The 25,657-nt window shown below is 38.0% G+C and overlaps 1 protein-coding gene across 1 annotated transcript in view; it reads left to right on the forward strand.

Annotated features, from left to right (window-relative positions):
- LOC136872277 (uncharacterized) overlaps positions 1–25,657 on the forward strand; it is a 259,648-nt gene that overhangs the window by 46,167 nt on the left and 187,824 nt on the right. The window contains exon 3 of the mRNA XM_067146098.2: positions 23,824–23,960. Within this exon, the coding sequence (XP_067002199.2) occupies positions 23,824–23,960 (137 nt within the window). The remainder of the gene's footprint in view (positions 1–23,823; positions 23,961–25,657) is intronic.

Raw genomic sequence — 25,657 nt, forward strand, 5'->3', positions numbered from 1 at the left:
TTCAGTGTGCTTGGAAAAGGTATGTCCTGTCACTTGCAGTGTGACTCCTAGGTACTTGTAGCTTTTGACTATTTCTAGTACTTCTTCCCCGCAAGTGAATCTAGCAGTGTTTGCCAAATTTCCTCCTTTTCTGAATTTCATTATTTTTGTCTTTTCCCTATTTATAACTAGGTCATTTTCTTGGGACCACTCTTCCAATTCGTTTATGGGTTCTTGCAGGGGCTCTCTTCTTTCTGAGAGCAGTATCATGTCATCCGCGTACAACCACATCCTCACTTCTTCTGTTTGTATCCTTTGTATCACATCATGGGTAAGTACGTTAAACATAATGGGGCTTATAGGATCTCCCTTGAGTACTCCGTTTGTTTGCTGGATTCCTTTGGATTGGATTAGGCCATCATGGACTCTGATTGTATTTTCTCGGAGGATGCTTGCTATGAACTTAAAGATCTGACTTTCTTCATCTAACACAGGCTTTAGTTTTTCCAGTATTCTATCTCTGTTTACCCCGTCAAAAGCTTGTTTGTAATCAACGAATGCTGCATATGCATGGCCTTTGGGTTTAGCCAGGGCTTCGCTTATGAATTGGAGTACGTGTTCCACCGCTTGTATAGTTGATATTCTGGGAGTAAAGCCTTACTGTTCCTGAGGTATAACTGCCATTATGTTGTCATGGATCTTTTTGAGTAAGATATTGTTCATTATCTTGAATGGTGCACATTCCAGGGCTATCCCTCTGTAGGATTCTGGGGTGTTCTGTGGTCCTTTCCCTTTGTACATCACCTCGACCGTCAATTCTTTCAATACTGCAGGGGTGTCCCATGATTTCTAGGCACTTGTTGTATAGGGTTGTCCATAACTTAATGGTATATGTATCATTGATCCTTTCATCAGCTCGTTTGAGATATTGTCTGGGCCAGCTGCTTTTCGAGGTTTGCTCTTTTCAATTGCTTGCCAAACTTTGTCTTCTGTTATTCTTTCTTCTTCCGTTAGCGGGGTACTTCCGTTTTTTGTATGGTATTGCATTTTCTTCTTCTGAAGTATATTTGCAAAGTGGTTTTCCCATATTGTCATTGAGATACTTGGGGTCATCTTGGTTCTCCGTGGCTCTATGACTTTGTAGGGTTTTGCTTCTGCTTCTCGTATCAGTTCTTCTTTGGCCTGGGTATACTGTTGTTTCTTAGCCTTCAGGAGCTAGGTGTATCTCGTTCTCGCATGTACATATTTGAGCCTTTGAGTGTCGTCGTTCGTGTCTTATCTTTTTCAGGTCATTCAGTTTTTCCAGGACAAGGTTCCGTGCTGTGTAGCATTCACTGTCGAACCAGGGTTTGCTTTTCCTCTTTGTCGGTTTTGGGGATGCAGACTGCATCAGAGATTCAGTTAGGTTCCTCAGTGCAAGATCAATGTTGCCCCTTTCTATTGTGTTCGGTATTTCTTCCACGTTTATGTTCCAAACTGGTAGTATATAAGTAATAATAACAACGTAAACGTTTCCACCTTTTCAATACTACAATATATTCACAAAATTACAAATTACACGGTACTAGTTTCGACCCATCTAGGGGTCATCATCAGCCGTATTGGAGCAAAGATCATTTGTGGCGAAATCCTAAGAAAATGTTATTTTAAAGAATAACAAGTGAAATGAGATGTTATGGTAATAGTTAATAATACAAGGAATATACATACTAAGAGGTTTTTAACAAAGAATAAAGTATAAATGGGGTGTTGTAAAAATTATAATCATGGAAATCAGTAAGTTCTTGTATTGAAATGAAATATGGCTTAGGAAGAGGGCTTAAGGTGGGGCTGAAGGGTGCGGAAGAAAGTGTAACTGTCTTGGAAAAGTACCTTTGATTAAATTTAGGATTGAGTTTAGGTTGGCTGCATTATTGTTTCTGAGGAGACTATTTGTGGATGAATTTATCCTCTAACACACACAGAAATTGCCTTCAAGTACAAGAAATGTACAGAAAAAGAGGCTGAAAGGCTGCTACAATATAAGAACTGGTCTGTGACTATGGACTGATGTGATTCATTGGGACAACTTGTGCGAGAACCTTGGATTTGAAATCACTCTGGTCCAAAAAGTGGGGACTTGAATTGTGTAAGAATGCTATGTCCAGAGATCTTTTAATAGAAATTTTTAGATACTTGAGATTTGATATTAGGTCCTCAAGGTCAGAGACACGTAAAACTGATAAGTTTGCCTTGATATTGGATGTATGGGAAAGGTTTATTTCAAATTGTCAGATCTGCTATAAGCCTGGAGCTTGGATTACATTTGATGAGCAACTGTTCCCCAACAAAGCTTTCTCTTGCTTTCTGCAATTTATGGCATCAAAGCTCGACAAATATGGGCAGAAATTCTTGTTGGCCATGGATAAAGGAACAAAAAAATATGTCTTGAATGTATTTCCTTATCTAAGAAAGGATGAACAGCGCGCTGAAAATATGCATTTGGGTGGTTATGTTGTTGAGATTTTAATGGCCCCTTTCATAAACAACGGTAGAAATGTTGCTTGCAACAGTTTATTTTACATCACTGCAACTAGCTGAAAAGGTGAAATCCCAGGGAACCAATCTTCTTCGTACAGTACATCGGGTAGGAGGGGAGGTTCCTAAGTTCTAAAAAGGAACGTAACTTTGAGTATTTGTATCAGCACATGCTAAAAAGGCCTCAGTCCAAGCAACCCAGTTTTGATAAAAACAAAATAAACTGTCTCTTAGTGACCCTAATTAAAAAAAAAACTAATTAACTTAACTGGAAGGTGGTACATACCTCAACGGTACCCGTTTTTACTATTTTAACAATCTTTTATGTTTAGTTACTTTGCAGACTAGGTGTAAATGCTGTGGACTGAGGCCCTTTTAAGCATACGGCAAGGTTTTCACAAAATAGAAACAGAACATCTTCGGTTTTTGTCAATCTGTTTGTAGTGATTGGACTTGGAAGACGGTGAGGAGTATGTAGTGATTACTTGGATTTGATTATTTGGACTTGGAAGACGGCGAGGAATTGTATATGTTTGTGTTAATTTGGTATGTAATGTATTTATTCATTTGTTTTTGTCTCTCCTCGGTATGTGAATTTTGGAATTGTTTGATTTTCATATGGCTTCAAGATTGTTTCTTTGTCGTGGGTAAGATTAAAGCAAGATGTATTAGGAAACACCCTGTAGTGTACACACGCCAGATCGGCATGGGATATTTCCGGTTTCAGCATATTGTATTAATTTCATAACTTCTCGATGCTTTTCAATGTTCTTTTGAGCTTTCTTTTCAATTTAATTTTAAGTAAACTATATTAATATTGAATCATCACTGACTTCGCTTCTTCAGCAATGCCAATACCTTCCACCGTCTGGATATGGTTCCCAGCCACCTTCCACACTATCCTTTCTTAGCCGTCATGTTTGTTAACCTGTTTGTTATGATTTTAATTTCGTGCTATTTATTATCATTCTTCCTTGCATCATAATGTGTTTCTGTGTAACAATGCGTTTGCACAGTGGTAGCATATATAATAATAATAATAATAATAATAATAATAATAATAATAATAATAATAATAATAATAATATAAACTATTACTTGTAACCTTAAAGGGGGTTACAGAATGAAAAGAAAGCTCAAATGATCCACAAAATTACACCTTTTGAAAATCGGAAATAAACAATAATTACAGTGATTACCCAGAAGGTTCCAATTCAGTGATTCTACTTTGCACAACTTTAGGTCAGAATATTTCACACATGGCGTAACGTTTAAATTACATAAAACTGTCAGAAGGAATAAAATTTAGGTAATACAATACGGTTAGAAGGCTAATAATAGAAAATACGGAAAATACATTTAAGATAATTATCCTAGTGCAGCGCACTTTTAGTAGGCAGCCTCCTCAAAAACATTTCTGAGGTAGGTACCTGTACTAAAAGTGAATACTTCTAGGATTACGCAGAACTGAGAGACAGCCCCAAGGGGAAATTAATGGATAATAATTACATTGAAAGGCATTGAACACACAATTTACGAAAACAACAAAATGGGGAACTGTCTCTTTACAAATGTGACGTGACTTACCGAAAAGGCTAAGTCATTTTAATAATTCCAAAATTCACATACCGAGGAGAGACAAAAACAAATGAATAAATACATTACATACCAAATTAGCTGAAGGAAAACACGGGTAAGCTCCGGCGAGAGAAATTAAATGAAACACTACATTTGAAAAGAAATACCTGAAAGATGAAAAACAATTAGGTGCTTACCTGGTGGAGGGGCCAAGAAGACCCATTACCTTGTAGAAGGCAACCTTTCCCTTCACCGGTCAAACAGAAAAGACGCCTTGGAAGAGCAAGGCTCTAGTGAAACGCTTCCGCTGTCTTCCAAGTCCAAGTAATCAAATCCAAGTAATCACTACATGTTTACTAACAATCAAAGATTCTGAGTAACATATTTATATAAAGGTAAGAAACACTCAATGTATCAGTACAAAATGTCATTTAAGTTGGACTTAGTCATCATTTCCATCATCATTGCTGCGTTCAGAGGTAGGCCAAGCTAGAATTTCAGTATAGAACTCCAGAAACTCATGAGGAATGAATGGCATTAACTTTTTAATGTCATTTACTTTGGCAGGTTTTATAGGGACTTTGTTCAGTGGGTAAGCTACTGCATCTGGAAGCTTAACTTCTTGAACTCCGGGTTGTTTAAGGTGAAATGTGTGGGTTATCACAGAAGCAATGAAGTGTCTTGCGAAAATCTGGAATTTAAACTTGGAGTTGTAGATAAAGTGCATGCATGTACTGATTATAAAATTAACTTTATAGTCTCTAGGAAGTCTTGGGTTTAGTTTCTTCTGAGATACAGTTCCTTTTATAGTAGCGTGGCCACTGCACCGGACCCAATACGAAAAAACACATATATAACCGACGGGAGATTCGAGGACGTGGACTCCGATCAGGAGAGGCAGATAACAGCCTCGAACTGAAGACGTTGATTAATAATAATAATAATAATTCATGACAAGGAAAAACAACTAACTACCAGCAATAAAAATCAAATGAAATTAAATGAGGGTTTATTAAGGTAAAACATTAATGCAAAAAGGAAGCCACAAAAAAAAAAAAAAAAAAAAAAAAAAAAAAAAAAAAAAAAAAAAAAAAAAAATTATTGAAACATTATTACATACGTGCTTTTGTCCTTCAGGTTAGTAGAAGCTAGCATCGTAACCTTTTGAGCACAACATACCATAAACATATGGATAAACAATACCTTGAGACGTGCTCACGGCTTAATTGATATTTTCACATCTTTAAACACCTACAACAGGAAGGATCCTCACAGACTTATTTTGGTCATTTCTTTCCGCGAAGCAGTTCACATTATATTTTCCAAACATTACTCAAACCTCCATCATTATTACAGCATCAACAATGACCAACACAAGGATAAAAGATAACGCAGCCTCTCGGAGTAGAGCGAACAATAGTTACATGAAGGCAATGAAGGTATCGAGATGGCCAGGGGTGCAGCATCTCTGTAACAAAGAGCACACAAAAGGTAAAGAAAATAAAGTGGGTGTGCGCATCACCCGAATTAAAATGAAACAAAAATGGCGGCCATAAGAACGAGCAAAACGATCATAAAATAGACCAAGATAAAAATAATAAACACCGCACTCGAAGTGACAACCAAGTGTACGAGGAATAAATGAAAAGGAAACATAAATTAACTAACCGATACGACATCCTTTTACCCCCTCGCTCGCTCTCACACATACACACAGACATTCAGGCATTGTCGACATCGGGCAACAATAGGGTCAATAACCTCTTTCCAAAACAGATCGTAAACACATGTAGTATGACTCACCTGGCCATAAGTAAGTTCCCGCACACGACGTAGAAACGTGCACACTGCGAAAATATATATATAAGCAGGACGATATGGACGCACGGCCCACGTACAAGCCCACCAACACAGGCACTGGGTACGACGTATCTCCGTGTCGACACCCAGAGCCTAGTAACATTTGGTGGCAATAAAGAAGTATAATGTCGTGCACATGATGACAGTTACCTCGTCACCACCACCACCACAATAATGCCCGCAAACACACACCCATTCATATCGCGGGGCAAAGATGTATATCAGTCAGTCGCGATTACGAGGCACTTAAAATGGCCACAAGATAAACATAAAATAAAAGTGAAAACACAGGCTCACATTACCTGAGGTTGAAGCTGATCAATAAAAAATCAGAATATGAATACAGGCAGAGTTTAAACCTGATAAAAAACCCATCGATAATTCAAAAATGCTACTCCGAGTAGAGGCGACTCCATCTTTCTTTCTTTCCTTCAGGTCATACCAACGACAAAGACATCAAGTCAAGGAGATAAAAGACTCGCGGAAGGAAGGACCATCCGTTTACAAAGCAGGGGCGCTGCCCTCTGCGGTACAGTTTGGGAAGTAATTAATAGTCAGTTTAGTGAAGTCAAACAAGAGTTAATGCAAGCTCTTAGCAATCACAGATAAACCTACATGTTATGAACATGCTAAACGAGCATGTTTCACCACCAATGTTTGAACTTGACACTTTCTTCACATTGAACTTCTTTTACTATGAACTTGTGAGTTTTACTTGACTGGATGATGATGTTTGTCAGTTCATGAATGCCATAAATTCTGTCATGTTTTTTCAGTGCTTCCTTTATTATAGCGAAATCCCTATCACATGGTAGAAACAAATGTCCTCGGACAGGAAAAAAGTGTTCAGTTTTTTCAAAACGCTTTGTGTTCGTCAAAGCTAAAAGCATTCTAGATAGAACATGATTTTTGTTTTGCCCCCCACAGTTGTCTGAATACACATGCAGCTCTGTGTATTGTGGGGGACACTATTCAAAAAGTCATAAACAAGTGAGCATACTTCAGATGAATAACGGCCTTATTTTTTTTAATGTTGTGTATACAAAAATCGCTGGTTGTCAGCTGACGTAGGTAGAAGGTTTCTTGAACAGGTATTTGAGGTAGTTGACATTCTGCATGAAATCAAAGCAGATAGCGAGCACATGTGGTTCATCTTTGGTTTCCTCTTCCCTTTTCAAACGAGCATAAAACTTTGAGGTTTTTCTGTTATGAACTAAAAGCTCCGCAGATGCCACCCTTTTAGCTGCCTCATTTATGTGGGGGCTTTTTAACTTGACTTTCAGTTCTTCACAAGTGCAACAACAATCACTTTGTGGTTCCCCAAAATGCAAGTTATAATTTTCATTGGCTAACTTTGTTGTTTGGATTTTCATTGTAAAGGATGCACAAGAGTTTTTTGTTCAACCTTGCATGTAAGTAGTTATAAGTCTTTGATGCATAACGGGTTTGTTTTTAAGGGATACTTTCAATATGTTCCTACAAAAGCTGTTTTGTATCTGGCAAGTGGGCTTTTTTAACGTGTTTTCCACGTTGGTCAACAGGACTTTTACCCAATAGTTTCAAGGATTTCAGTCTGTTAACTCTTTTTACTGACACTGAATGGAGAGCTAAGAAAGCTTTAAAACATACTTGTTGTCTGTTTGATCCTACCATCACATGATAACGAAAAGTATTGCTATTTTCTCTGGCAGAATCTCCTTTTCGAGGATGTCTTTGTTGTACCGCAAAAACATCAATCAAATGTTGCAGATGCAAATCTTGTAAATCTCTGGAGGACAAATCATAAAACTTTGCCAGAATGTCAGCTTGTTCATCTTCGATTATGATTTCAAAACAATTCATTCTCTTGCAACTGAAAGAGAACATAAAAATTATTAACAGAGACTAGAAACGCAAACAAAAACACTTTATGTATGTTGAGTTAGGCTATATTCTTTACAATATAAAAGGTGTAAGTCTCAAAGTCTTTAAGCCTATGTTTATCATTAAGATTTTGATTTCAAGTTCCAAATTACACGTTTGTATGTGTAGGTTAGTTTTTAGTTTTTATCAGAACTAAGTAGTTTCAAAGATTGGTTGCAATGTTATTGCACTGATATATCTTACCTGCAGGCATTTTCAGTAGTTTTCTTAGGCACAATAACATTTCCTTCTGAGTCGGCAAATTCTTCATTGTTAACCCTAGCTCTTTTAATTCTATACCTCTTCCACAAGTCTTTGTTGCCTTTACACTTCTTACCAACAGATTCTTCACTATTCTCTACTAAATCTTCCATTGATATTATTAAGTGCAACAAACTTAAATGTTTTATAAAACTATAGTAAAACAAACGTTTAATTCTGTTTATGACACTATACACAGTACACAGTAAGGTTAGATTAGAAGCAACAACACCAAACAAGTATGGCAGCTGATCAAGCGTGCAAAATAGTCGGGCAGTGTAGCATATGCTAGAACGACCTCAGTCACGGACTGACAACCTTTTTTGCGTATGTTAGGAATTTCCCTAGCTAATATTAGCGTGTGACTCAATCCCTTTTAGAATAGATCGTTGAAGCTATCCTATAACATGCGATTTTCATGCTCAACTCACTTTGCCATTTTTTGTGACTGAGGTCCTTTTGCATGTGCCGATTCATTTATCAAGGGAAGGTCAGTAAAAATGTACTTGTGCTCAGTTCACTTCGCCCATATGTCCAGGTGGAGACGGACAGAAAGAAGAAACACAACTCCATAACAAGTTACAACAGAACTAAGTATGCAGTCATTGTTACTAGCCCAAGTCAAGGCTTGGAAGTGGAGGCCTCGCCCAAACATGTTTGAGAGGCATCCATGGTTCCTCTACATGGGTGATACGGTGGTTCAGGTGAAGTGGGACTGATGATTGAGGTGAAGGCTCACTGCAGGGTGCTGGAACCAACACATCAGTTTGCTATACGTAGCCTGGATGAGCCACAAGTTGGGAAAGGGGCGATCCCAACCTAGGAGGAAAGTCATGGCTGTGAACTCAGTCATGATAATGCCAAGTGGAGACCACTTGAGTAGGACTACTGAAGGGGGAACAAACCTGGCTGGGTTCGGGCCAGGGGTGGACCGCTGGATGGACGACTGAAAAGCGTGGTCTCTGCTACGGAGAGCCTGAGTTGCGGGAGGACAATGTCTGGCTGTATGCCTCACCACGGATGGTGAGAACGATGCTCAGGACCCTAGAAGGGGCAGAAACCCTATGATTGATTGAAATGTGGATGCTTATAAAGAACCAATTTCAAAAACTTAGACATCAAGGGAAGCCATGGAAGCTCCAGTAGAGCAGATCCGGGAGCAAGCCCAAGATGAAAAAATGGAGACAGAAGTCCCAATTGGACAGGCTGTCGCTGACACAAAACAAGAAATGGCAACGGAAGCTCCAATAGAGCAGACTGCTACCACAAGCAAACCAGGAACATCTGTAGAGACAGAACTGAAGATTTCTGCATCGAAAATCAACAGATTTCATATTGATAGACTACCTCGCAACAGTGCATATTACAAGGAAAGGAAGAGAGTGAGGAAGGAAGCCAAAATAATGGCTGGAACTTGGACGGAGAAGAAGCCAAGGAACAGGGATTGGCGAGAGGCTATCCCTCCGACAACGCCAAAAAGGCCAAGGTCGGGGGATAGTACGCCATCAAGTTCGGCTACAGAAAGAAGAAACGGTCATGTCCTTTTTGGAAAGACTAACTTCAATCAAGGTAGCAATAATACCTAAAACCTTTTCAGACGGGAAACTGAAGGAGGAAGACATGAAGGAACATTCATCCGCTCTGATAGCGCAAATGAAACCACTGTTGGATAGATGCTTTCCAGGCTTCCTCGAGTCTCCAAGACTGGTAAGTGGAGCAATGATACTGATCTGTGCAAATCCAGAAACTAAAGCTGGCTGGAACAGACAGTGGCCAATTGCAACCCTTGGAAAGGGGAGAATTTGGAGATGGCAGAAGCCGAGAAGGTGTTGAATACTACAAAGATCATTACCCAGCTTCCTCCTCCATTTGACAAGATGATGGTTGATGATGTGCTTGTCAGGATACATCAGCTTGACACCAAACTTCCGACGAAAGAGTGGAGAGTGCTGAATGCAACAACTACTGATGACACAGGAAGGACAATTGTTTTGGTCCTTAATGAAAGAGATTTTAAAGAGCTCGTGAAGAGGGGCCTTAAGGCCAAGTAATTAAGGGAAAAACAAAACCTAGCATTGGCAAGGATGGTACTGAAAGTTCTACAGGTCAACCTACAACATAAAAAAAATCGGCTGTGGCCAATTTCGTCAGGAAGTTCAAGTCCAAGGCTATCAATGTGGCTCTTATACAAGAACCATGGGCAGTTAAGGGCAGACTAGCAGGACTGGCGGAATCTGGTGGTAAGCTAATGTACGATACTACATCGAATATGCCTAGAACATGTTTACTTGTGAGCAGAAAACTAAAATGCCTTCTGTTGCAGGAAAATTGTTCATAGGACTTAGTGGCGGCCAAGATAAAACTTGGAAAATGGAAAGGTCCCAGAGAAATAACCATAGGCTCTGCATACCTCCCATATGACTCATCTAATCTGCCCCCATCAGAAGAAGTTGAGAACCTAATTTGCAACGCAAAGAGGAAAGGCGAACACCTAGTCCTTGGAGCAGATGCAAATTCACACCACACGGCATGGGGCAGCACGAACTGCAATGCAAGAGATGAGTCTTTACCATGAGTTCTTATAGATTGGCACAATCAGAGTGCTGGAATGCACAAAGACCCATTCTAGGACACTGTAAAATTTACAGAGTAGTAACAGAAGAAGTTCTACACATGCCTTTTGATCATATGATACCAAAGTACAACTTTGAACCATTTGAGACCCAGATAATTAAAAAAAAAAAAAAAAAAAAAAAAAAAAAGAAGACTGGGATATCAACAAATGGAATACTGAAAAAGAAGATATAGTGTGGTGGACTCGTGGCTCAAAGATGGGATGGCACAGGAGGAGGGATGAACAGGGAAAGACCTGAGAAATCAATCCAGATGAGCCTGGGCAAACACACTACAGTCTTTCAAGCAGAAGTGATAGCTATCACAACATGTCTTGAAGAAAATCTGAAAATGAACTATAAGAATAAGAACATTTTCATTTTTACAGACAGCCAAGCAGCCATTAAGGCACTAGAGGCAGTCTTGGATAATATCCAGAATTGTCTGGTATTGTCACTCACTTCTCCTGAAGCTCTCAAAGTACAGCATTATCAAAATAATATGGGTACCAGGGCATGAAGGGATAGAAGGAATGAAAAGGCAGATAAACTGACCAGAAAAAGGGCAGAAACACATTTTGTAGGCCCAGAACCTGTATGCAGGATTTCCTATCGACAAACCCGATACTACATAGGAAAATGGGTACAAAATAAACAGATGGAAAACTGGAAAAATACTCCAGGATGCAGGCTTGCAAAGGAATTGATAAAAGGACTAAACAAGAAGCATACTAAAGAACTGTTGAAACTCAGCAGAGAAAATATAAGATGGGTAGTAGGACTGTTGACAGGACACTGTCTTCTGAATAAACACCTACATAGAATTAGAGGAATAAGATGCAATATATGTAGGAAATGCAATGAAGCAGAGGAATCAGCTGAACACATACTTTTCGAATGTGAGGCGCTGGGTAGAATCAGACTCTTCACTCTAGGACTACCAGGTGAAGAGAGAGAAAAAATCCAAGAAGACCCAATAAGAACAACCTGCAGCTTTGTAAAGGGAGCAGGTATATCTAGGTGGGAATGAAGGAAAAACATGGTAGCAAAAGATCTTAGAGGTCGACGCTAATTAGGAACTAATATTTAGAGGACCCATGAAGAAAAGAAGAAGAAGTATGGAGTCGACGTTGTGGAACAATTGGCAAGAAAGTATACTGTTAAACCAGCTGCACGTAGGTGGCCGTTACATTCAGTAATGTTCTTGACTTAGCAGGAATAAATGCTTTGATGTTGTACAAACAGGTTACAAATATCAAGATCTTGCAAAGGAACTTTCTCCTACAACTCGAAATAGGTTACACATATCAAGATCTTGCAAAGAATCTTTCTCCTACAACTCAGTAAGGAACTTACTGTAGCAAACACCCAGAGAGATATAAAAGGACCAATACTGCAGATGATGTTTATAATGATATAGAACCTCAATCTGGCCAAAAACATAAGAAATGCCAAGTGCACAACAAATACAAGGAGGACACGAAAGGTGGGCATGTGTGGAAGACATGCAAAAGGGTTGTCTGCAAGAAATGTATTAGAAAAGAGAATGTCTAGCTTTGCGTTTGATGATACACTCATTCACAGACATCATGTGCTCTTCAGACCATTATGGTTACATAGGTTCATGAAAATAGAAAATTAATCAGACAAGAGATTTTCATTTTATATCCATATAATATCTGATTGTGATTTTTACTTGATTTTACATCCATTTATAACTGAATTTTTGATCCGACTGCATGGTTTAGAATATAATATTTAATATAATATTCAATCAGGAAGATCATTAGTATTTATTTTCATTGTAGAAAATATATCCCTACATCTGTATTCAAGAATAATGGAATAAAATATCTCACTCGAGGGTCATTTTCAACGCTTCCGTCTTTCTAGGTGGTGTGAGTTATTCCAACTTTCTAGTGTTAATCTGGAAACTAGAATAGGCTCCCACGCCTTATGGTGATGATAGGACAGGAAAGGGCTAGGAATGGGAAGGAAGTGTCCATGGCCTTAATAAAGGTCGCACCAGCATTTGCCTGGTATGAAAATGGGAAACCACGGAATACAATCTTCAGGGCTGCCGACAGTGGGGTTTGAACCTGCTATCTCCTGAATGCAAACTCACAGCTGTGCAAACCTAACCACACGACCAACTCGCTCTGTCCCTCCTGACCCAAAAGCTGGTGTAGTGTCATATAACGCTATAGCAAACCACCTGGTTCAAGTCTCCAAGGTATCAGGGAGTAAGAATTTTATCCTCCATGTTAAGAAAGAGCTTACTGCCATTAGAAGGATGCTCCTCCTCAACAATAAATTCTCTAGCCGATTTCTCATCAATGAGCTAACAGAGCCCAAGCTGTGAAATGCAAAAAAGCAGCAGGTTAGGACAACCTCTTCCCAAAATTTTTGTTGCATGCTGGTCCAGCCATGAAAGGCCTGGCTTCTTGTCTTTTCAGTAAGATTCTCAGAATAGCAAAACTTCCAAAAGCATTTAAAAAGCGAAGGTAGTTGCCATCCAGAAACCCAGGAGGCTCCTTGGAAGGATGATTCCCTCCTGTATTCAGGACACCATTAACAATGTTGTGCCCCCAGAGCAGGCTGCCTTTTGTCCTGAGAGGGAATGCTTTAAGCAAGTTAACATCCCACATTAGGTTGGGATCCTAGAGAAAATGGAAGACTCGTATGGTGTTTGTGGACTTTTATGCAGGGTATGACATGGTCTGGTGAGAAGAATTTTAGCTCAAATTTACACAAACTGTCCTTGTAGCAGGCTGACTCACCTGCTGAGTGAAAAAATTGCCAACCACTATTTTAAAGTCCACAGCAGAAATCAAATTAGCGTTAGTTTCTACAGATTGGAAAACTTGAAGGTTATATCTTACCTATGCCAAAACAGAAAAGGGCTTCCACTTTAACAGGTGACATACTCTTAACTACATCTCTTGTACGGAGCTGTTCGACCTCTGATTCGTTTTAACCTGTACATGGAAAGATCTTCCCACAGCAACTGCTGCAAGTTCTTCTATGATGACAATCTGGCTTTCACCACCCAATGCTTAACTTTTGAGGAATATGAGACGACTCTTAACAGCAAACACGGTAGTCCCAAGAGAGTACTGTATTACGTGACGTGGCACCTCAAGCCCAATCTGTCAAGGACAGAAGTATGCTGTTTCCATCTGTCCAACCAACTGACAGGGAGTCGCTCCCTCCTTGTTGCAAATGCTGTACCTTATAATACCAGTTCCATATACGTCAGAGTAACAGTTTTCTGCACCCATTCCTATCGGAAACACGTAGATGAGAAAGTTACTGTAAAAGAAAGAGGAAAGGCGACAAAATTTACTTCTGTAGTTAATTAATAGTAACTGGTTCTTGTTCACAGAATTACTCTGGAAAACTAGGAAATACTAATGTAACATAAATATCTAACATCAAGGAAAATACATTGAATTTATACACTGCAAAAAGACAATACCAATTATACAAAAAATATACAATAATTATAGAGTACAATTATTGTACTCTGAAAATATGGAACTAAGTGATGAAAATGAATCAAATAAGACAATTAATGTGATTTGCTTATCAAATGAATATTAGAAATCATAGAAAATTAATATTTTGAGAATATTCATACCACATGATTACACTGTAAAAAACAAATTGTGGAAAGATATATTTTGTGAAAAAAATACTGGAACTGTTGTTCATGTTCACAGAAATACCCTACAACACTATATGGTAACATACGTATGTGACACTGTGGAAGGAAACACTGTGTATACACTGCAAAAAAGAAATAGAAATTATATACAAAAATTATAGGCGTATAGTTTAGAAAAATTCCAAACCTTTGAATTCAGCTTTCTACCAACTCCTGAATTAGTTAGTCTGTTCTGTTCACCGAGATAAATATTTACACTCTATATAAACACGCTGCAAAAACTAAACATGAATAATTGTAAGTTGTTTTATTGTAAATCGATGGTAGTTATTTATTTGAACAAAGCCATACCCGCCATTAGTTCATTATTGGCACATGCAGTACTCTCTGTAATGCTTCATGGTGTGATGTTTCTCAAAGCATGGCACAATACACAAGGGTAGATTGCCTGGACATTGTTTGCAGAAGTAGCTTATTTGTTCACGTCGACAGACCCCTTTACTGAGCTGTCATTATAGAACACAGCACAATTAGTTTGTGTTTCTTGTCTTCAAATTGTGTTGGAAAGTGCCTCTCTGTCAGTCTTGCTGCCAAAGTAGTGGTTGAGTGTTTTCTTCCCCTTTTGTTCGGCTCCCGGCGCTCGTAATTTTCCAGGAGGCTGTGAATAATGTTCTCCTGAAATTTTCTGTGGGATAACCTTTTTCCTGGGTTCTGAATGTTGTATACAATACATCTGTTTATGAGAGCAACTTCAATTATAAAGTGTCACAGTACCATGTGCCATTTCAGGGTACGTCTATTAAATGGATAAGTCGAACATTAATAATCAAACTGACCGACACCTCCCATGCTTTTGTTGTATGTCACCTGAATGTTTGGTTCTAACACTTTGTGTTTTCCCTTCTTTGAATTTACCTCCACCTGTTGCACCCAGCATTACCCACTGTAGACAGCATGTTTACTCTCCTAGTATCTTGCCATGTGCAGGCAAGCGTCTTTTCGTCTTGTGTTATCCACAATCTTGGCAAATCTCCCTGCTTCATTTTCACCACCTTCATACTCTCCGACAGGCCCTTCCTATTGACCCTAACGATGCCACAAGCACCAGAGCCTGAATGCAGTAAGTCGGTAAAAAGCTGTGCAAAAATTGTATAAAAATTGTCCATGTACACAACATGTCCCTTATGTTGTAGACCAGATATCAGTTCTTTTACTACTTGTGAAAGTGCCTCTCTGTCAGTCTTGCTGCCAAAGTAGGGGTTGAGTGTTTTCTTCCCCTTTTGTTCGGCTCCTGGTGCTCATAATTTTTCAGGAGGCTGTGAATAATGTTCTCCCGAAATTTTCTATGGGATAACCTTTTTCCTGGGTTCTGAATGTTGTATGCAATACATCTGTTTTTGAGAGCAACTTCAATTATAAAGTGCCACAGTAGCTGGGGATACTTGTGACTCACATTTGCTAGTGTATACGTTGTATTTCAACAAATAACCTGTACGTGAGTCGCATAATGACCAAAGTTTCACTCCCCACTTGATGATGGTTTACTGGGTAGATATTGCTTGAATGATAGCCGACCTTTAAATTTCAGCATGCTCTCATTGGAAGAGAGATCTCGCCCACACTCAAAAATATCACTGTAGGAGTCCTTGGTAAAGTCCATAATTGGCCTAATCTTGAAAAGGGGATCATATCTGTCAAGGCCTTTAGTTATCTGATTAGCATTATTGTTGAAATGCAAAAATGACCTCATAAGCTGGTACTGATTTCGGGAGATAATTTCAGAAAATCCGGAAGTAGTGGTCAGCTAATAACTGTCTTGAAAATAGGATTCGAGGGAGGGTTTGCGACACATTCCCATACCTATTTCTACAGCAATGAGCATCTTGATATCCTCTGGTCTTATGTCAGTCCATTTCCAGTAGCATCTATGTGGAGAAAATCTCACAGTTGTGTCAGTTTTCAATAAAAAAATAATCATTAGTCTCTCGTGCAACATGTTCATAAATTTCTTCAGGGAATAATTTGGTAAAACACTCAGATGGTGAAAGCCCTTCAATATTTTTCACACTGGTAACCCTGCAAAAATTAGGTACGTTATTCAAAGCAGTATCTGACCCTATTATCACGTCTTGGGACATCGTTCCATGCACCAGACACCAACGAACCTAGGACTATCCATAGCCTCACCAGACTCAGTGTCAGTCTCACTACTGCTGTCATCACTATCATCGATTTCCAACTCTGATCCACTATTCATGTCACAGAGAAAATCGTCATCATCTTCCTCTGTGTCAATGTCGGACATACTTTCGGAAAGCCACTTAAAAATGTCGTCCTCGGGTTTCCTTTTCTTTGGCTGCGCACTTATTATGTCTTGAAGTTACCTTGTGCAGTGTGTAAATTATGATTTTAAAACTTATATGTGATTAAAATACACCCACTTTCACACAGAAACGATGCGACGTACGAACAATACATTAGCGGGCGGGAATAACAGCGTGACCTGGCGAGACTCATGCTATTTGAAACCGACCTTCTTCGGTCCACCAATAGGCAGCAGCATGCCGTAGACCAGTGCAAATGCTATTTTCCCTCCTTTTCCACTCAAATCGAACATGACATCACATGGTAATAACATTCTGAAGCATTGGACTAAAGTCGAATACAGCAGCTAGCGGAGTGCAATCGCTAACATAGCAGCATAGGGGTTAAATCAAGACCCAGGAAATGAGGCCTATACCCTATCCAGTTTAAACGCCCTAGATCCAAATATCAACTTTACATTGGAATCTGAATCCCAACAGAAACTAAATTATTTAGATTTAAGTATTACTAGACATCCCAACCGGGTATCTTTAGAAAACCAACTCAAATGGTTACAGTAAAACCTTGTTAGTTCGAAGTCATTGGGGCTCAAGAATTGGAATACGAATTACATCAAATCAAATCAAAATCTCTTTATTTGCAAATGAGGTGTCTACCTCGGTGGCAAATGGTACACTAAAATACATTATTGTCAAGCACTAAATTTTAAATTAACAGGAGACGAAGAAAATTTTCCTAGAATACAATACTATACAATTTACGCTAGTAATTTTTTTCTATTAAACACACATATCATCCTTAATAAATTTATATTGTTTACAAAATTCTACTTAAAATATCTTACAAACATAGTCAACTCATATACAGTACAGTATGTGAAATTACTTCTAATAATACTATACAACTGGTATAAGATTAAAATTAACACTGAATTTATTTACATATTTATATTTTACCCATTTTGGAACCTAAGTAGCATAACGACCTACTGCGTCTTAACCAGAGCCCCTTTTGCCACCACTTTTCAGAGTTGATTTTGAATTAACCGCCAATTCGCAATTCAGTAGTACCAACCCTTGCCACGTTACAAAATATTCTAAGGCCCATTACTGCATGCCGTTAACCTTGATTCACAGTTTATACCTTTCAAATGCCATGAAAAAAAAAAACCTATTTCCTAAATGTATCCAAGAAGGTGCATTTGCAGTATTCAAATAATGCACTTGGATATCTCACTGGCAAACACAACCTCACGCAACGAAAGAAAGAAAAAAGCACGATTCAAAGACGAGGAGAAATCTATGCTGTCTCCCATGTGCAAGTGCTTTATTCATTGGATTACTATACTGTATGCATTTTAGATGCTTTGTATTTACACAGAAAGTACCCGATGCCCTTAAAATCGAACTTTCCTATGACTCTATCCTTGTACGATTTCCTTCCATGGCACTTCTCTCGTACTTCAGAAATGTAAACGCTTGCCGCATCACAAAGTATTGTAAGACCCATTAATACATGCAATCACCTCGATTCACAGTTTAAACCTTTCATATGCCATGGAAAAATCTATTTCCGAAATGTATCCAACAAGGTACATTTACAGTGTTCAAATAATGCGCTTGTATAAATCACCGACAAACATAACCTCACGCAATGAAAGAAAAAAAATCGCACAATTCAAAGACAAGGATAAATTATGGTGGTTTCCCTGTGCAAATGCATTATTTTTTGGATTTCTGTACTGTATGCATTTTTAGATGCTTTGTACTGGCATGGAAAGTGCCCAACGCCCTTAAAACATTGTGGCTTATCGAACGTTCCTTTGACGAGGGGATAAAGTTTCTCACTTCCATGTGCATTGCAACGCACTACTAATACAATGACCATCACCCTTGTACGATTCCCCGGCTGGCACTTTCTCCTTTAAAACCATAAGTCCGTTTGGGCTCGCATTAAAATAAAGCAATGCAGTTTCATCTACAAATTAATGTAGAGAAGACACAAGACTTGAAAATTTGCCTATGCAGCATGGAAATGCAACAAAAGGCGCCTTTCATGTATGAGAAGTATTCAAGGATTACTTCACTTCAGAGGCTGGGTCTGTTCCATGGCAAGAAGAGAGAATCAATAGGCTACATAATGGAATGTTACCTAAGACGGTGATATAGGCCTACTGGGAGCCATACGTGTAAAAATATTGTGTGTGTGCTATTTGTAAGATTTGGTGTTCGGTGTTACGAATTTGATCATATGAGTCACGTTTTTTCGTCAACTGTCGGCATCGCCAGTGTTCGCGCATTCTCTTTTTCCACATACTGCCTGTTGTGTGATATTACGGTGTTCCTTAAAAGGTTGAATACAAAAGAATTCCGATTTCATTCAACTCAGCAATCATGAAGCACGCTGTAGACCCACCAAAGTGAGTGTAAGTGCAGACAGCTCCGCGTTACGGAACACGCGTTCTATTATGACGCGGATAAATTTCGAGTTGAAATTACTCTGTAACATACTATTGTTTTAAAATGTAAAGGCAGTTTCGAATTAAAAGTCTGAATTTCAGTAATGGGGCCGACATTGTACTTTGAATGACGAATTATCCGTATTTCGAATTAAACAATTTAAATAACATGCAAAACTGTATCTCATGTTTCTGGGAATGAGAGGTTCTTCGAATTTGGCAGGATTTTGAATTAACCGATTTCGAATTATCGAGGTTCTACTGTAGTACAATCCAAAAATGATTATCTCAATCCCCAATCCCATAAAAATACTATAGTATGGTAAATAGAGCATACACCATCCCCTTATCTAAAAGAGACCTTCAAAAATGAACTAAAGGTTATACGATCAATAGCTAAATCAAACGGGTGTAATGCACAATTCATCAATAAAATCATCAACACAACTAAAAACCGTCAAATTTCTACTTTAAACAGAGTCAGTAGACAAAAAACATACTTTCCTTCACGTTCAAATTATACCAAATTACAATTTACAAATTACAAATATTTTCAAGAGACATAACCAACAAATAGCTTTTAAAAGTAATAATAACAATTTTTCCAATTTCTTTAATACACATACTATCAAACTAATAAATTTTCATAATCAGGTGTCCACAAACTACAATGCAATAGCTGTGAAAGTACATATACATGCCAACAGGATGTAGGGTAATTTTTGAATAAGATACATGGAACATGTCACTGCTTCAAGATACAATCATTTCTCTGCCATGGAACAACACATGACAGACTTTAAAACATAATTTTACATCAATTGATCAAGATTTAAGCATGTTGAAAGTGGACAAGAAGGGATCCATGCTCAACATATTGGAGAACTGTTACATTCATTTACTTTACTTACTTTACTTACTTACTTACTTACTTACTTACTTTAACCTTACCATAATATTAATGAAATAAATGAAAAACCTAATATTCTATTTGATAAAATCATTCCTATATACGCAATCTATAAACGGAAAAAAGACACGTTAAATCTGCCAGTCAGTTCAAACCTACCTACCCGCCCCTCCTCACACATCCCTCCTCCAACTGCTGTCATCATAAACTATGCTCTTGCTACCTCTCAACAGTCAATCTGGAGCTGGTGTCCATACCAAATGCACATAATTTACGGAGAACATAAAGGTGAGTTATCATATCATATCATATCATATCATATCATATCATATCATATCATATCATATCATATCATATCATATCATATCATATCATATCATATCATATCATATCATATCATATCATATCATATCAATCGTATCGTATCATGTATTGTATCGTATCATATCATATCATATCATATTCACTTTCCTCCAGATCTACCGTATTGCTACCTTATTGATCTATTAATGGAGAAAAATAATAATGCCCAACCTAGACAGTTTTTATACTGACATACACATAGAATAAATTCTCATAAAATAAATAAAAATAACATTAAATGAGTTAATCGGTACCTGCTGCCAATTGGCCCATGGACATCTTCCTCTCAGAGAACCGATAGCCATGTTAGAACACCAATTAAATGAACATAAGGCAAAATTAAAATGGCAAATAAAATGAATAATGCAGAATGGCACAACAGCCGCTTGTTACAAGGCCGCCCATATGGGGGACAATGTCCTCCCTAACCTCTTCTGACTGACACAGCAAGACATTACATTCCACTCCAACCTCTCCTCGCACATACTATTATCGCTTGCTGCACAGTTATCATGTTGCTTCACTGCTGAGTTGTGACCTACATTACCTTCCTGTTTCTACTTGGTGCTTTTTCTGCTCTCGTGTCACTTCTCATTACTTAGTTTAGTTTAGTTTATTTTAGTTTAGTAATGTTTTATTTTACCTGGCAAGATTAAGGCCTTCAGGCCTTCTCTTCCATCTAACCAGAAACTGAAATATACATATATTGCATTGTATTACTTACTAACCACACATACTCTAACTTCCTGCCATGTTGCCAAACCCGTAGTTTATCCACTATACATCCCTACCTCCCTTTTCATCTCTCTTTCACACACACTGTGCCTATACTAACCACCATCACATATTAATTGTGTCCATAACCAACCTATTGCCAACAAATTGACTTACTCAAACTTGGCCACCCAACTTTTCCCACTGAACACATACCAGCCCTAATCTCACATTGGTTTCGCCTCTTCAACTCACTTACTGTATACCATCAACTCACTCACATTCAATTAACCATCCAACTTTGGCCTTTCTCGCTCTTATCAACAACCACTTGAGATGTCAACACCTGTAATTCCAGACTCATTCTCTTTAATCACACCCATCACAATCACATTTGACCATTATGTTAACTCATATAGTTCAAGTCCAATTGTCTAACGTCACACCCATCAAAATCACACTTAATCGCTACGTAATCTCAAAGGTGAGTTTCATACAGCTGTATATTAATCTCGATCCTCTAGCTCTCCTTCTTTTCTCAATAATTTATCTCAAGTATTTTCTTTTCAGACATTCACTTCAAATCAAAATTAAACAATAGATAACTACATCTGACAAAAAGTAATACCTATTCAAGTTATGAATGTTCCCCTTCAACAAACCATTACCCATATTGCTATTGTACAAAACATAATTTATAAACCAAGTGGCTTGCCTATGAAGATGGAGAATGCCAACTCCCAGATCTCAGGAATGTTTGATTGCTGTAGGAACGACGACATATTTCGGCACCAACAGCAGCAGTTTTGAAGCGTCATTTGATTTCATATTTGGATGTGTTGTTCAGACTTCATCAGTGTTTTAAAATTTGGACTGTAAACTGAGACGTACCAGACTGTTTAATTTATTATGTGTTGTATGTGAGCATATATTTTTCCAATGGGGTCATGGCTGAAGATGACCCCGTGTATATGGGGTCGAAACTAGTCCCAATTATATAAGACACTATACAAGTTAATGGTATTGAATGGGTGGACTCTTCTCTACCCTTTGATAGTAATCAATTGTCAATGACCATAATAAAATTCATAACCTATGATAAGAATTAAAAACCTGAGAAAATCTAATTCCTTTTCTTTTATACTAATTGTCTGACATGCTACTGTGGATTGGAGTGTTCTATTATTTTATTATTACCTATACAGAGTTCTGCAATATTGCTGTGTTTGTTAATATCTCTAATATGCTGAGCACACCAGCTGTCATACTGAACACAAGTTAAGTGGTGAAAATATTTGCACCACAGCAAGCTTTGGGGCTCAAGTACTGCTACTCTGATAGTCCCTTTGATGAAGAATTTGTCTCAAGAAAATCTTGAGTGTCTCAAGATCTTAGATTTATGTCTCGAGCCTGACTATTTCCCAGCACTAGTTCATGCTAATAGTAATAAATGATGGTACTTTGGCACATGTGATTCTGAGCCTGTATCAGATGCCATCATCATGAAAATAAAAACTTCATAAATATTTTTAAAATGAATTAATGACAAATAACAAGGTAAAAATAGGAAATTGAAACAATGAAAAGTCTGTCAACCTTGAACGTGGAAACTCGTTGTTACTTCATTCTCCTAATGAATAAAATTGAGTTGAAACAGAATTAATAGTGATAATGCTTACACTATTGGAATCATGCTCTTCAGCTTTACCCTTTGGAGTTGTGTTATATTTTCAATTGTGTACCCTAATGGTCAAATTTGAAATAGGCAAATACGAGAAAAGTACACAGATATTTATTTTATATTTCAAAAGTAAATCTATACAAAATTTTACATTGTCATTCAGTCAACATCACTCTTGCTTCTTTCTGAAGCACTTGTTGAAATGGAGTCCTTGGTTCCTAGGACAAGTCCCACAGAAGATTTCTCCCTATCACTTACACTATCACCTATCGCAATCTTGTCTGAACATACAACCCTTTTTCTTTTTGGGCATCAATGATGTGTAGCTTCTCACTGAGGCAAAAATGAACATCAGAATCACTGTATCACATAACTGCTCATGGTAGGCATGTTACAGCCAGTAAATGCCATATTGTAAAGTCATTATTTCAGAGATAACACTTCTAAAATGAAACAAATGAATCATAGATGTCAGCATTGTACAGTAGAATACTTATGGTCTGTACAGTTTAAAGAATGCGCATTATTTTCCTACAAATGTATGAGAAATGTAAGCTTAAATTTAGGTTGAGCCAGATCCGACATGGGACTTGAACTGGTATTAGCAACATTGGACTGAGTCCAATAGAGGACCTCAAAGGGTTAAAGTCAAGTAGTGAAGTAAGAAAGCTGAATCAGTGTTGTAATTACTGTTGTGAATTTATTGTGAACAATACTGTTGAAGGTAAGAAAGGATTATAAGATTTGTTTTAACATGGGGGGGGGGGGGGGAAGAGGAACTGATACAATGACATAAAAAATGTCCATCGAAAGATTAGCGGCTCTTGAAATTTCCTACCAGTCATCAAGGCATAATTATGTAAAAGATAAACATTGTGTTAACATTATCATCATTATTTCTAAATCAGTCCACTTAGTTTTATTTATTAGTAGGAGGAAATAGCAAAGTGTTTTTCTTGTAAGCAGTACAACTCTATTGACTGTTTCTTGTTGTAGGCCCTATATGTGAATATGATGAAGACTTCTTGGAACTCGCTCTCCGACTTCTCAAGGACTTATTAAAGCCTAGTGCTCAGCAGGGCAAACATATGTTCTTATCTGACACTGGAGAGGATATTCTTATACTGATGGAGGTAAATGTGTATTTAAAATAATGTCATTATACAAAAATGTGGTTCAGCCCACTGTGATCATTAAAGCATAAAGCTTTCCTTTATGGTCTGACACCATGGTTAGCTGGTTTGAGTTCCAACACTCAATTCCAAACCTCTCCACAGTGCTCATATAGACTGTGATGGTGATTTGTCTGTCTGATGGAGACTTTAAGCCTTGAGCAGACCTCTCGGTGCAGGAGTAGGCTCTGCATTGATACCAGGTTTCGCTCTTTCCCTACCTCATCGTCATCATCATGATAACATACTACAAAACATACTGTCATCATACTGGACATACAAGCACATATGCATATATACACATGATTTTACTGAATTCATGTCCAAAGATTGCGGTCATCATCACGGCCAGTGGATCGTATTCAAGTGCCTGGGCATTAGAGCACACATATGTGAATGCTTATAAATAATTATTTTGAATAATCTGCAGATGTTAGACTCTTTCCTGTACCTGTTGCTTTATCATTACTTAAAATGAACTGGAGAAGGTAGTCTATTTCAAGCACTTTTTCTTTCTGCTTTTCTGCCATGTTGGTAATATAATAGAAGCAGCAAAACTAGTTCAATTTGCAATTTGTTCACTATATTCCTCAGGAATTGATACTGTGCTCAAACCAAATCATCCAAGAAATCTTGGTTTCAGGCTGTTTTTTCTTGTTTGTGCAAGTGTAAAAGTTGGCTGCTGAATATTGTGGTTAAAAAAGCATTGCTCTAAACAACCCCTTAAAATTTTAATATACACTGGTGGACAAAAACTAAATCATAATTGTTAAACACCCATTATTGGAGGGAAATGTTTCATTACTTACATTAAGGCAGTTTGTAATGTGTATTCTGCAGTTTTGGAGAAGAATATGATGTTTAGAAATCATAAATAAACTTACGGAGCCGCTTTCAACCCCTCCGTGCTAGGCACTCAATTTTATTGCATCGGCTAATAATAACACCTTTTAAGTTTCACGATACTGGGGTGGAAGCTATTGGTGGATTATTAGTGTGTAACATAATATCTGTCACAAAGGAACATTTTCCTTCAGTTTCTCTTTCCCGTTTGACAAATTAAGATGTCTCTTAGCCCAGAAGATGTTGCAAGATCAGTGGCATTGGTGGATGATGGTCGCAACATTCATTATCAATCAATCACTTTTGATCTGCATTTACGGCAGTCGCCCAGGTGGCAGATTCCGTATCTGTTGTTTTCCTAGCCTTTTCTTAAATGATTGCAAAGAAATTGGAAATTTATTGAACATCTCCCTTGGTAAGTTATTTCAATCCCTTACTCCCCTTCCTATAAACGAATATTTGCCCCAATTTGTCCTCTTGAATTCCAACTTTATCTTCATATTGTGATCTTTCCTACTTTTAAAGACATCACCCAAACTTATTCGTCTACTGATGTCCTCCCACGCCATCTCTTCACTGACAGCTCGGAACATACCACGTAGTTGAGCAGCTCGTCTCCTTTCTCCCATGTCTTCCCAGCCCAAACTTTGCAACATTTTTGTAACGCTACTCTTTTGTCGGAAATTGCCCAGAACAAATCGAGCTGCTTTTCTTTGGATTTTTTCCAGTTCCTGAATCAAGTAATCCTGGTGAAACCATAGACAGAGACAAATATGCTCTCTCCTTTACATCCTTACCATAACCCCTAAATACCC

The sequence above is a fragment of the Anabrus simplex genome, chromosome 4 (assembly GCF_040414725.1).
Source record: "Anabrus simplex isolate iqAnaSimp1 chromosome 4, ASM4041472v1, whole genome shotgun sequence".
NCBI classification, from domain to species: domain Eukaryota; kingdom Metazoa; phylum Arthropoda; class Insecta; order Orthoptera; family Tettigoniidae; genus Anabrus; species Anabrus simplex.